The sequence below is a fragment of the Octopus sinensis genome, linkage group LG14, assembly GCF_006345805.1.
Source record: "Octopus sinensis linkage group LG14, ASM634580v1, whole genome shotgun sequence".
NCBI classification, from domain to species: domain Eukaryota; kingdom Metazoa; phylum Mollusca; class Cephalopoda; order Octopoda; family Octopodidae; genus Octopus; species Octopus sinensis.
In genome coordinates, this window is record NC_043010.1 from 60,211,059 (window position 1) to 60,224,984 (window position 13,926).

Below are 13,926 nucleotides of genomic sequence, written 5' to 3' on the forward strand. Positions count from 1 at the left end.
TTACTTGCATCCCATATTCCATTGCCTGAGAACACAGTCTGACATAAGACAATGGTGAAGAAGGTCATACATCCAACAACCACACCAGCCATAGCTATACTGTTGACATCAACAACTTTGCTGTCGTTAATTTAAGAATCTATTGCTTCTTTATTCATCCTATAGAAATCTGTGGTACTCTATAGAAGCACACTGGCTAGTTGACTGTTTCCAGCTTAGTTGTATTCAAAGAAGATTCTTCTGCTAGAAATGTGAAACCATAGCAACATTCTTAGTGATATTACAATACTTCTTACCTTCATCCTAAACCCTCCACTTCTCCAATTCATCATCTTCAGACCCTCTAGCATTAGGTTGGCAAGTTGGTTGGTAGGTTGGCTGGTAAGTAGTTACATGGCTTGCTGCCCCAGGTTCAATTTCTGACTGATGATAACTAATCATGTTCTTTCGGGACCCCTAGGGTTAGAAGTTTTTTTTTTCTTTCTCTATTGTTGAATCAGCAGAGAAATGACTGGAGAAAATAAATAACTAATCAGGAAGACAGAAAGATGAAATATTCTACAGAAATAAAGAATAGACTATATATCAAGATGAAAAGGCAGTTTTCTTTGAAATCTATTGACTCCTTTCTAAGGAAGCAGTTGATTTAATTATATTATATATACTTATTAGTTTTCTTTCTTTTCAGTGTAAACTTTTCAGCTAAATATCTCCAACTCATCTTCCTACTTGCAATACTCTGAGGCATATTTTGTCTTCTTGTCTTAATTTTTATCTTTTTTTTCTCTCAGCTTTTCTCCCACCACCTTTATTAACTTCCTCTCCCCTTCTCTCTATTTTCATGTATGTTTTTGTCTCTTTTTTTTCAGAATATTCTCTCTTCTTCACTTCAATCTTTCCTTTATTAATCTTTTCTCTCGGCATCATTTCCATTTTCATCTTCTCTCATTGCTTCATTTTAATTTAACCTTTCTTTCCCTTATTAATATTTATTAACTTTTTTTACCTTCCATTTCTAACACTTCCTTTTTGTCCCCTTCTAAATGTGTTCATTTTTCTTTTCACTGCATATCTTTCATTTTATTCCTTCATATATTATTTATATTTTAGTTTTCTTCCAAATTCTATTTCTCTTCATCAATATAACTATCATCAAGCTACTGCTACTACTACTACTATTACTACTACTACTACTACTGTATAATCACTTCTCTTTAAATAGCAAATAACAACCATAAATATTCTGGAGTTTACCAAACATTGAATGAAGTCACTAAGTTTAGGTTTCTTTAGTTCGTGGTGGAGAACAATTTAGAAATAAAAGGATTTTGCAAATCAGTGTGAAGATAAAGTAGACAGCCTTTCACACCAAACCATTAGAATGTATCAGTAATTCCTAGCATTAACATTCTTGTGAGTAGCTTCTGATACCATCACCATAATCTTCATCATAATGATGATGATCATCATCATCATCAGCATCAATGTTTTCATGTCACATATTTATGAGTTTCACTGAAACCACTATCAATATCAGTATCACATTTTCACATTATAGCAATATCAACTCATCCATTCCCTGACCAACATCCTATTCATGACCATCATCCTTATTATTTACTCATAACATTCTAAATTAATGGACCTCTTCATTGGATACTCAAAGCAATTACTTCAAAGAAAAGAAGAGTGTGTTGATGCACGCTAGTGGATAATATTGAATGGTATTGGATTGCATATGCTATTTATTGCTTTTATTTATTTTTTTTTTATAACACATTTCCCTGCAGTCAAACACCAAATAATTACTTCTGTCCCCAGTCGGCTCAATAATAGAATTGCTTAACAGCTATACTGACAACCCCATTGTAATACTCTCCCCTCAATACCAAGCTAGCTTTTGCATTACAATGAAGTTTCCTCTAACCCATGAGCCCTCCCACCCCTGGTTAAAGATAGTGGAAAGGGGAGCCAAAGCTTTCACACAGTGTGATTATTTCTAAAATATAAGAAGAAAAAAAATGAAAAAGTTGAGTGAAAAAGAAAAAAACCCAGAAAGTTTTTCCTTTTATAATAATCAGTCAATAGGCATTGCAGGGAAGCTGGTTGACAAGACTAAACATAACAGCTATTGCTTGTATAGAAAATGCTCCACTGGCTCCTAGAATACACAAAACCAAAAGCTATTGTTGTTCATCATTATATGAGGAAATGAATGCTGCTTCCAATGATTTGATGATGGGTTTTGCTCCCAAGAGATTTATAAAGAAATGATGATGGCTTTGTTTTCTGAGATTTATTTTTGAGTGCACACATTATCTCTCTCTCTATCACTCCTTCACCCCACCTCTCTCTCTCTCTCTCCATATATATATATATATATATATATATATATATATATATATATATATATAGAGAGAGAGAGAGAGAGAGAGAGAGATGTGTGTGTGTGTGTATATATATATATATATACACACACATGTATACATGTACATACATAGATAAATACAAACATATACATATATACATACACACACACACATTTATATACATGCACACACTTATACATCAAATGTATACATACAGACATCTCTAATGCAATAAAATGTGTTATATCAATGCATTTTTCTATCAAATAATTTTAGCTTTTTTAAAAAACAGAAAAATTTCTATGTGTTGAACCCCCTGTTCTTTCATGAGATCAATAATCTTGCATGCATATACTTACATCTAAATGTTAATATATGTATATTTATAGGAATACCATTAAATTGTCTAACTATGGCTTAAGTCCTCTGAAATGTTTTAACTTGAATAGCAAGTTAAACTTTAAACCAAGAGTTAGGTAGATGCATATATTGTTTATATAACATACTTTCACTATAATTCTTTGAACTTAGCTTTCATTTATTCCAATAGTTATATCATTTTACCATTTTACTTAAGGATATTTTACAATTGATTCTTATATTTAAGCTCAAATATTAAAATATGCTTATGTTGTGTACGTATGCATTTAAATACATTCTTTCTTTTTTCGTCACTTTACAGTTTTTGAAAAATGTCTCAAATCATTTGAAAATATTACAAAATATATAACCCTTTTTATAGAGAAAACATTGCCTAAGTATTTTTCATCTGATGCTTTTTTTATCTGCTTATCTTTACCTTCTAATGTGCATATCGATATTGCTGAGCCGTTATTGTATTCTTTCTTTGGACTTAAACTTTATTTCTATAAACATTTGCTAAACTGTGTGTGACAGGTGAACCCTGAACCACTTTCTTGGGTTCTATTTTATTCTTGCTCCCTTCCTTATCTTAAAGTCTCAAAAAATTCCTTATAGCTTTGCTGCTTAACTTAAATGAAGGAAATCATGCATAGATGTGTAACTGAGAAGTTTCATTCCCAAATATGTGGTTTGGGCTTAAATTCCACAGTACAGCATTTTCGGCCAGTGTGTTCTACAAAAGCTTTGCGATGGATTTCATATATATTAACTGAAAAATGACCTCTCTCTCTCTCTGTATGTATTTTTTCTTTGTATTCAGTTAGCAAGATTCTTGATGTGAAATTGTGTGTTGGAACAAATTTTGTTAATACGTGCACTGGCTCAATTCCTCCACTTCTTTATTATTTGTCAATTGCTTAAATATCTAACCAACTAACCAATCATTTGTTCAAGGTGTTGGTTAAACAATCAATTAGTTGTTTGTTTGTCCACGGAAGCCCTTTCAATGCTGTTTGCAACTTATTCAGTGACTTGTGACTCCTAACTTGCTCCAATGCCTGCTTTCAAGACAGACAAAAGCAGGCCTTGAAGCAAACAAAGAGTCAAAGGTCACTGAAAATGTTGTAAAGAGCAATGAAAGAAATTTGACAGACAAACAACTGACTGATTGCTTAACCAACATGTTAAATAAACGATTAATTAATTAGTTGGTTGGTTAGGTATTTAACCAATTCACTAATAATAAAGAAATGGAATTGAATCTGTGTTTTGTGTTATCATTATTTATTAGTATTTGTGTAATGATTCCCCCAAGACACAATTGTATATATATATATATCACATACACACACACATTATTTTATTAAAACTGGAAAAAATCTCCACAGTCTGCTACTCAGAGTTTCATGTGACTGTTCATCAGACAGTTGTAATGATACAAAATGATTAAATTATGTGAGCATATATAATATAGTCTTTAGTAGATACAGTTTAATGAATAAGCATTTCAATCTGATTAGTTTACTACCTTCAAAAAGTTAACAGTATATAATTGGTTGCCTGTGAAGGTTGACATGAAAGGAGAAATATATATAAAATATAAACAATAGTTGAATAAAAAAAAAAATTATGTAAAAGCTGGTGAACAAAAGAATAGAATATAATAGATATGTCCAGAAATAGGAATAGCAAATAATTAGAAAACATAATAGAAGTCAGAAAAAGGGGTTTCAAATTAAAATTAGAATTAATATTAAAGATTAAAAGATGGAGATGAGAATAAAATAAGCAAACAAAAGATACAAAACAAAAAATTCTCTTCTACAGCTTTTAATCTATCTAATTCTAATTCCTATTTTAAACCCCTCTTTTCGATTCTATTATATTCCTTTTAATTATTTGCAATTTACATTTCTAGACATATTCTATTTTTTCCTGTTTTTTGTTTATTCACTTTTACACAAAGTGTTTTTTCATTCAAATATTGTTTATATTTATTTCTCCTCTAAGGTCAGGCCCCACTGACAGCCAATTATACACTGGTCATTTTTTAAAATTAATAACCCAATCAGATTGAAATGCTTATTCAGAGAACTGTATTTACTAAAGATTCTATTATATACACTCATATAATTTAATTATTCCATATTATCACGACTGTCTGATAAAAGGTCACCTGAAACTCTGAACAATAGTTTGTGAAGATCTTTTCAGCTTCAATGAAATAGTATATTACTCTACCTTTTGTATTCGAGTACTATTTCCTCCACCTTGTTTTGCACCTATGTGCGTGTTTGTATATGTGCATACACACACACAGACACGTATATATACATATATATAATATATAAATAGCAATTTCTGTCCGTCTGTCTTTTTACCCTCTTGCTACGCTAACCAGAGAACCAATGTTCACCAAACTTTGAATACATGTTGAACTAACATCCAGTTCAATTTTAGGCTAATTAGATTTCAATATAAATTGATAACAGACCGACTACAACAGTTGGGCTAATTACATGATAAAACGAGACGAGTGCAAAAGTGTTGGGTTCAGGAAAATGTGGTATAATGAGGGTGGCTGATATCAGGGAAGGGGGGGAGACACGAAGAGATAGACACACAGGGATTGTGAGAGACAGACAGAGACGTCTTCCATATATATATAAAAGAGAGTTTGTATGTGTGTGTGTGTGTGTGTGTGTGCATATCTTCCTTATGTATTTGGAAACTGAGCTGCCGATTTTGACGTATGGGTTATCAAAAGAACCAGTAATCTTACAATTACCAAATAAAGTTTATTTTCATTTACATATTTGCATTACAAAAATTTCACGTTATAATCTTTTCTATAAGTCAACTATTGTAAACATTTTATACCACAATGACAACAACAATGATGTCACACTTTCTATATGCACATGTACCTTAAAACACATCCATTTCTCTAAATGTTATGATGAAATACAGACACTCACTCTCCCTCACATGCACACATACATGCAAAAAGATGTATGTAAAATGTATATGAAAGGTGTGTGTGTGTGTGAGTGACCGAGTGCCGCACATCTTCACTCACTCTCTCCTCTTTCTCTCCCACAGACATGCACACACACATCCATTTCATATACATGTACATACATCTTGCACTTTTTCTTTCAACTTCTGCTCTTTTCAAAGCATAAAGAAATAAAAAAATTACAGAAATTCACAAATACATTCAAAAACTGAGTTCCTGATTTTGATATATGGGGTATCAAAAGATTCAGTAATCATTCAGCTAATAAATAAACTTTATTCTCATTTACACATTTACATTACAAAAATTTAACATTATAATCTTTCTATGATTCAACTATCCTAAACAATCTGCTGCTGGAGAGGACCGATCAGGTAAAGGACCTGGGTATCTTGGTGGATTCCTCCTTTTCGCCTTCGGCCCAGTGCGTCCATGCTGCCAACAAAGCGCGCGGAATTCTGTTTTTGATTCGACGGTCATTCGGAATGCTCACAGCAGCCATATTCCTACCACTCTATGTCACGCTGGTGAGACCCATATTGGAGTATGGGATTCAAGCCTCTTCTCTTATCTCCTCAAAGACATACAGCATCTCGAAAGAGTCCAGAGGCTGGCTACCCGCATGGTTCATGGTCTCAAAAATTTGTCCTACGAAGAAAGGCTGAGGACGCTCGACCTTTATTCTCTTGAAAAACGCCGCCGCCGTGGTGATCTCATTCTCGCCCACAACATCATAAGCAGGAAGTGTAACCTCTCGAAAGAGCTGTTCTTCACTCCTGCTCCGGAGCGTCGGCTGCAGGGTCATTCCGAAAAGCTCTACCTGCGACGATTTCATCTCAATCGAAGGAGAGGAGCTTTCTCCGTCCGGGTTGCGGATCCGTGGAACAAGCTGCCAGACGAGATGGTGAAGATGCCGACGACCGCTTTGTTCAAAGCCTCCCTGGACCTCAAGTGGCCTGAACTCTTTACATGAACACCACCCTGTACTTAACTCCATGTCCCCCTACATGGCCTTGCTATTTGCTTTTGAGCCAAATTAACTAACTAACTAACTAACAATATCTTATACCATGATGACGATGACGTCACATTTTCTGTATGAGTGTACCTTAAAAGACATCCATTTCTCTATATGATGAGTCACTCACTTTCTCTTTTACATGCACACATACATACAAAAAACATGTATGCATATGTATTTATGTACGTGTATATGAAAGGTAATGTGTGCGAGAGGGAGAGAGAGAGAAAGAAAGAGAGAGTGAGTGCTACTTATACATACAAAAGTACATACATGACAACACACACACCTTCACTTACTCTCTGTCTCTCCCTCACACACATCCATTTCATATACACGTACATACATCTTTCACTTTCTCCTATCTTTCACTTTCAGCTCTCACTCCAAAGCAAGTGTTGCTTTTTCACTTTCTCTTCTCTTTCAATTTCTGCTCTCTTTAAAGCATAAAGAAATAAAAAAACTTTTACAGAAATTAACAAACAATAATATGATCCCAAATGATCGATCATATGATTGAGTTGACAACTTTCCTGCTTCAAACGAAAGAATGCCATAAGATAAATTCCTTTGGCACACACACTGTAGGTAAAACTTCTGTATGAATTATGTTATTTCTTGTTATATGCATGCACAAAATTACAGCTCAAATCCAATTGAAATCACCTTTTTCTAACCTTTTTCTACAAAAGAAAGTTCCAGAAATCTTGTCCTTTACCTGTTGTTTCTAGCATGTCAGAGATGACATTTGCACCCCTTGCTGATTTTCTTTTCCTAAATTGCTTCTGATTCCTATGTTTTCAATACAGGATATTAGGATTTTGCACAAAAAACACGTTCTTAATATTTTAATTTTCTCCCTTCTCCATCCCAGTTTCTTCATGCTTTACTTTTTTGAATTTCTTTCTTGGCAATCAACAGAGAAAAAAACAAAAGAGTATGAATCTTTAAAAATTTTCTTTCTTTTTTCTTAAAGAAACACTAAAATCTCCTAGCCAAACATCCACCCATCACCTCACCACTTTCAAAGAGCTACAAGTTCCCAATGTTTCACCTTTAGCTTTTAAGAAAGTGGGGAAGTTTACCTGTTGTTTCTAGCATGTCAGATTTTCTGGTGGTGCTCTAATATTTTTTATATCTGCTATTTCAGTACAATTCTATGCAAGCATGAAACATTAGATGAGAGTGAAAGATAGTGTGTTTTTAGCTTTTGAAAGTGGGTAGGTGAATGGGTACTGGGAAAGCAGGTTGGTGTTCAGGTACTAGGAACACCAAATAATTTCATGTGAAAATTTCAAAGGCTAGGAGCATTCACTTTAAATTGACTCCAGTATTTCCCTGGTATATGTTTTATCATCTCTGAAGGATAAAAAAACAAAGATGAACTTAGTGGGAGTAAACACTCAGAAATATCTAACAGGTTTTTTTCCAATAATGAAATATGACAATAAATGTAAACAATGATTATATAAGAATCAAAGTAAAAATAATTCTTTCTATAAAGGAAAACGTATTTAGACGTACCATAAATTATTTCAAAGCAAAGTGAGAGACACTTTGTTCTTTATCACTGAACTAAATATATTTTCAAAATTTTTAAAATGTATCATGAAGTTTAAATTTACTGTCAGATTTTTTTTTTTAAATCATCCACTTTGAGCACCTGGCTCATTAGTGCAGTATCTAATTATTAAATAATTAAGTTTGATTCAGGTATGCACAATCAAGTAGTTGATACATGAAAAACTGACAGCGTACAGAATATATGGGAACAGATTATAAGATCATTGAAGATTGTTTCCTGCAATAGACTAATAACCTACACAGGAGAGACTTATATTCCACTCACTTCATACTGAGGAAATGGAGTTAAGTTCCATTTCCAGAGGCTCCCCCCCCCATTAGTTATATGAACTATTGAAGATAAACAAAGACACACATGGAAATACACCCATACATAACAGATACACACAGTCACACAAACCCATACTCATCGACATGCTCAAACATGCACACACACAAATACACAGACACATGAAAACATGAATATTCAGAACACATACATACAAACGCACACACACACACATACATATATGCATACACACACATGTATACCCATGCACACTGATGCACACAAACAAACAAAAAGAATGCAGCACCAATAACGGACAGAGTCAACAACTATTGAAGAGGTTGCAAGAAGCAATGAAAATTTTAGAAGAAATAAATAAATAAATGAGTGGAAATCAAACTAGTGAGTGTGTTAATTAATAAGGCATTAAAACAGAATGACTCACTCCAGACACAATAAAATATGCTTCAACACATGAATTCACATAAAGAATCTTCCAAACCAAATACAAAAACTATATATATATATATATTATTAACCCGGTATATAATGTATTCAACCTTGTATAGAATGAATTCACCTTGTATATAGGGGACCAACCATCTTATGCAAGTTTCCTTTTAGTCGCAATTTGTATTCAGTTTTAAAAAGAACAACTGTATCTTGTTTTTACTAACTCTTACTTACTAGTGTTTTCTAGTATAAAATATTCTTTCAAATATTAAAAATTGAGGTATATTTTTTTAAGCAAGATTTCGGAATATATTGAAAATATGTATGTATAAACTTAATTATAATTATTTTGGAGAGAGAATTAAATAAAACTAGTAGCATACAAATAGAAAATGAGCACCAAAAGGATTTTAATATTTCATGAATATATTTGAATAATTAAAAGTAATAGTATAAAAAATATGATCAAGGAGTGAATTTAGGATTCAGATGGCCCTAAGAGTAATGAAATACTAAGAAAATAGAGACAGTATACAGAGATATGAATAGAAGTGGTTTATTCAACAATTAATTGTTCAGCTTCACAAATATCTGTGTTATGTGAAATCCATGTTTGTAAAAAGAAATCAGAATGTTACATGTTTTATCACAGGTAATGTCTGGAATATACTTTTACTTGTAATATCAGGTAAGGTTATATAGGTAGAATAACTACAAGTTTCCTTTTTAAAATTTTATGGTGAAGGGAATACAAATGAAATGAATATTAATTTTCAAACTAAAAATAATTTTAAAATCAAAATACAATTAAAACAATTTTCACATTTGTATCAGTGCAATGAATATATATTATCAATAACAATAATGCTGTTTAATCATCAGTTAACAAATGTTACATTACCTAAGACCATCAATAATAGCAAAAGTGTGATTGCAACATTACATGGTAACCAAGAGACGTAAGTACACTTAATATCAGAGATATCTCTCTTCAGGGGACAAATGAACAGAGGAAGATGGAGATATACAGCCAATTATCTTAATTATTCCATAATAATTTTTTATCGTCAGTTGTAGAGAAAAAATTGACAAAGATCACAGCATTGCTTACTGATTTAAAAGAGATGTGAGATGGGTGAAGAGATAAAAGAAAAAAGTTAGTTATGGAAAGAGCCAAGTGACCTAAACTTTAAGAAATATTGTGTTTAAGGTTTCAATAATGAATGATTTATCAATTCGTGGTGGATGGATGCTGAAAGATTTATGGAAAATAATGTTAATGTTTAAGCTGGAACAAGTCTATAGTGATATAAGTGCCACTAATTTACTAAGTCCTGTATAAATTTACAGCATACAGAAATAAAATAATTTTACCTACAAAGAGTGGCATATTTAGTAATAATAATATCTCAAACAATATAATTGTATTATACATATGGATTACATATTGTAATATCACTTGTAGTATTAGTTTTGCTTTGATATAACAATTTTACACTGGAAACAATGCTTCAGCTCATAAAATACCAATATCATTAGTTTATAACATTTTGCCTCAAACAATAACTCTGCCAATCATCAAGATAAAGACTGTTTTATGTTGCAGACTTTTCTCACATCAACTGATTCTCTGAAAGCTAAAAGAACGCAATGTGTATGAAGTGTGTAGCAATGACATACAATATTGACTATATTACATTTACTTCAGAGAAAATCTATAGGAATGTACACGTATCAACTATTTATGTTCAAAGATCTCTTTGAGAGAAAGCAAGGTTGAGATAAACAGATAGATAGCTTGCTAGAGAAAAGCGAGATGATAAATATGGAGGAGAAAAAATTTAAATAACAATAAATTTAAGAGCATGACACTAAAAAAAAATTTTAATACAATACTATATCTGTTAAATCTAAAAATTCTATAGAAACAGTAAAAAGTGTGAAAAAAGAAGGGAAACTGATAAGAATTAATAATGCCCTTTCTGTTGTCACTTGCTGAGAAAGCCATTGTTATTCTCAACAGACTTTCTGTGTAATGAAATATACTGTCAGTCTGGGTTCCTGATAAAAATGAATTCTCAGCACAAGTTTGAACAATATTTAAATTTATCTATTCTTTTATCTGTGAGCTCATCTTTTATCAGTTGTTTCTGTTGATTTATTAGTATTATTCCTGTTGTTACTATGAGGCAATAGTGGTAGACATGATGGTGAGATGATGGTGATGGGGAAGATATTGAAACTTGAAGATGGGCGTATTGATGATAGCACTGTGTTTGCTGACAATACAGTTGCTAATGTTATGAACATTTTATTTCTAAGACTGTAATGAACTGTTGTTAGTTTTAATGGCAATTGTGTTACTATTGTCTCCAGTTCCAGTCTTGTCAATACTGACTTTAACTTCCATTCTACTGGTATAGATGAAATCATTTCTGATGATGTGAAGTAGAAAAGATGAGAGTGGAGGGAAATTATGGTGCATAACACCAATTTCTAGTTAGAATTAACAAAGTAAATTAAATACAGAACCAATCATAGATAACTGTTGTAAAAGTACATTAATATTATCGCAGTTATTATCACATTATAATTATTAAATGATATAGTTTGCATTGTGATAAGGATTACTGTCATTATTATTATTATTAACAATACTGATGTTATATTTGTTGATAGCAACACTAATTTCCATAACATCTTAACTGCTACTTTGCTAATGCCTCAAAAAGACTAGAAACTATTCTAAATGTCTACATTTTTTTTTTATCACTTAGCATTGCTTCCTTCACTTACCAATTATATATATAATTTATATATAGGAAATAATTATTATTACCTACGAGGTTTTTCCCATGCTAACCACCTGATATGATCGGTATTTTAAATAACGATCTTATCCTTATTTATATATATATATATATATATAAACAAAGTTATCTGAAATTCATTCATATGATACACAGTTTGTAGTGGCTTTCTTGTGAGAACAATGGAAAAGCTCTGCTGTTGTTCTTGACATCAGTCAATCCTTTGATCATGTCTACTCCCAAGTAAAGCTGACTTATTAATTTCTTGTTGGCTTTATTAATTTCTCATCTTATAGACTGGGGTGACAGATCAAACCAAAAAGATGAGATATGATGGATATGCGTGAGTAAATGCTGCTTTTTAAAAAAATTTTTTTTTTTTTTTACATTTGCTTAACCCACACCGGTAGGGCAAAGGTTAAAAAGAGCAAATGCTGAAAACTTTAGACTTGTTAAATGTTACAGGCTGCAAAGAATCCTTTTCTTCACACTCTATGGACAGTGATAATCAAATTTCAAATATTATCTTGTAAGTGTGGGCTTATGATGTATGGATGTTAAGAATCCATGCTCCCGGGTGAGTTATTAACATGAAGGTCAGCTAATTCTCCTTTTCCTTCAGATTCATCTCTCCTGAACAAAAACTCCATTCGAATGGATCATAACTAAGAACTGTGTGAATTCTGATGCTGCAGTCGTGGTAGTGAATACAGAGATGTGACCAACCTTCTATTAAAACTAAGTTATAAGAATATTGCAAACTGTTATTCGTGAGAGGCAGAAAAACTAGGCATTGCTGATCACTTTGGGGGTGAAAAGAGAAGATATAAACTCTGATGGAACAGTCAGGATAATAGATAAAGTATATCACTGAAAGATACGATGATTGGAAAAGATCAGCACATATACTAGCCTTTGATAAACTCCTTCAGCAAAGATGAACATCAGATGGCAATTTTTTATAAATGAAATTAAACATATAATCAGAAAAGATTTAGCTTTAAAGCTCTAATATCCATTACGTAATTATTCTTTGGAATGATGAGCTAGCAAATATAAGCCTTGATTAAAACCCTGAGAGTTGTAGCTTTTATTGCTGGAGACTACACAATTTTAAAGAATGATCAAGGAACATCACAACTGGTATTCAATTTTTGACCTCACATCTATTTCCTATTTCAGATCTAATTGGACTCAACTTTCACAGGCAATATAAGTAACAGAAGAGACTTTAGAATTAAATTATAGACATTTTTTCTATTTTCCCTGAGCCAAATAATGCCAGAGCAAATATGGTGCAAAATGAAGCCTCTCAATGAAGCAATTATCTTGAATTTTGAACACGAGAGATTGACACTGAGGTACACTTGCCAGAAAATACTTTCTTTTACATCATTTTGATGTAGACATTCTTAGAAAATAAAATCACAACAAAAATATTATATTATGCCAGAAAGACAAGCAGCAACTTGAAAGCCATGATAATGTGATATTGCAAAGTTAATATTTTAATTGAAAATTACCAAAATGTCAAAGAAGTCAACAAGTTAATGACTTTTGTAATTAGAAAGTCATGTTTAAGCTATACATATTACAGCTTCAAATTAGTCGTGTTTTATTTCTTTTGGGATTATACATTTATTAAAGCAACCTTTTCAATATAGCAATTTCCAAATTAAGGAGAACATTATATATATAAGAGAGAGAGGGTGAGAGAAAGAGAAAGGGAGAAGAGAGGGTGTGCGTGTGTGTATGTGTGTGCGTGTGTGTGTAGATGCAGATAGACTATAACAAATAAGAATGAAGTATGATGTGTCAATAGTGAATATCATTTCAGAATTATGACAATATAAGACAAAAACAATTAATGGTGGAAAAATATTCTCAGTCAACTTCACATATTTAAGTATCATATGGCTAATTAACTAGAATTAATATCAACTGTATGCAATTTTCTCAACTATGCTTTCTGTCATAAAACTCCAACAATATTATCAACAATAATTAAATAGTCATATATCTTCCATCAAAATCAGCCT

General features: G+C 32.1%; 1 protein-coding gene across 4 annotated transcripts in view; it reads left to right on the top strand.

Annotated features, from left to right (window-relative positions):
• The window catches only part of LOC115219115 (protocadherin gamma-B6-like), a 67,148-nt gene that overhangs the window by 11,808 nt on the left and 41,414 nt on the right, over positions 1–13,926 (top strand). For 2 of the 4 annotated variants that reach the window (XM_036509274.1, XM_036509271.1), the window contains exon 2: positions 9,960–10,036. The exons of the other annotated variants lie outside the window; for them this stretch is intronic. In XM_036509274.1, the coding sequence (XP_036365167.1) occupies positions 10,021–10,036 (16 nt within the window). In that variant the 5' untranslated portion in view covers positions 9,960–10,020. The remainder of the gene's footprint in view (positions 1–9,959; positions 10,037–13,926) is intronic. 4 annotated transcript variants of the gene reach the window in all.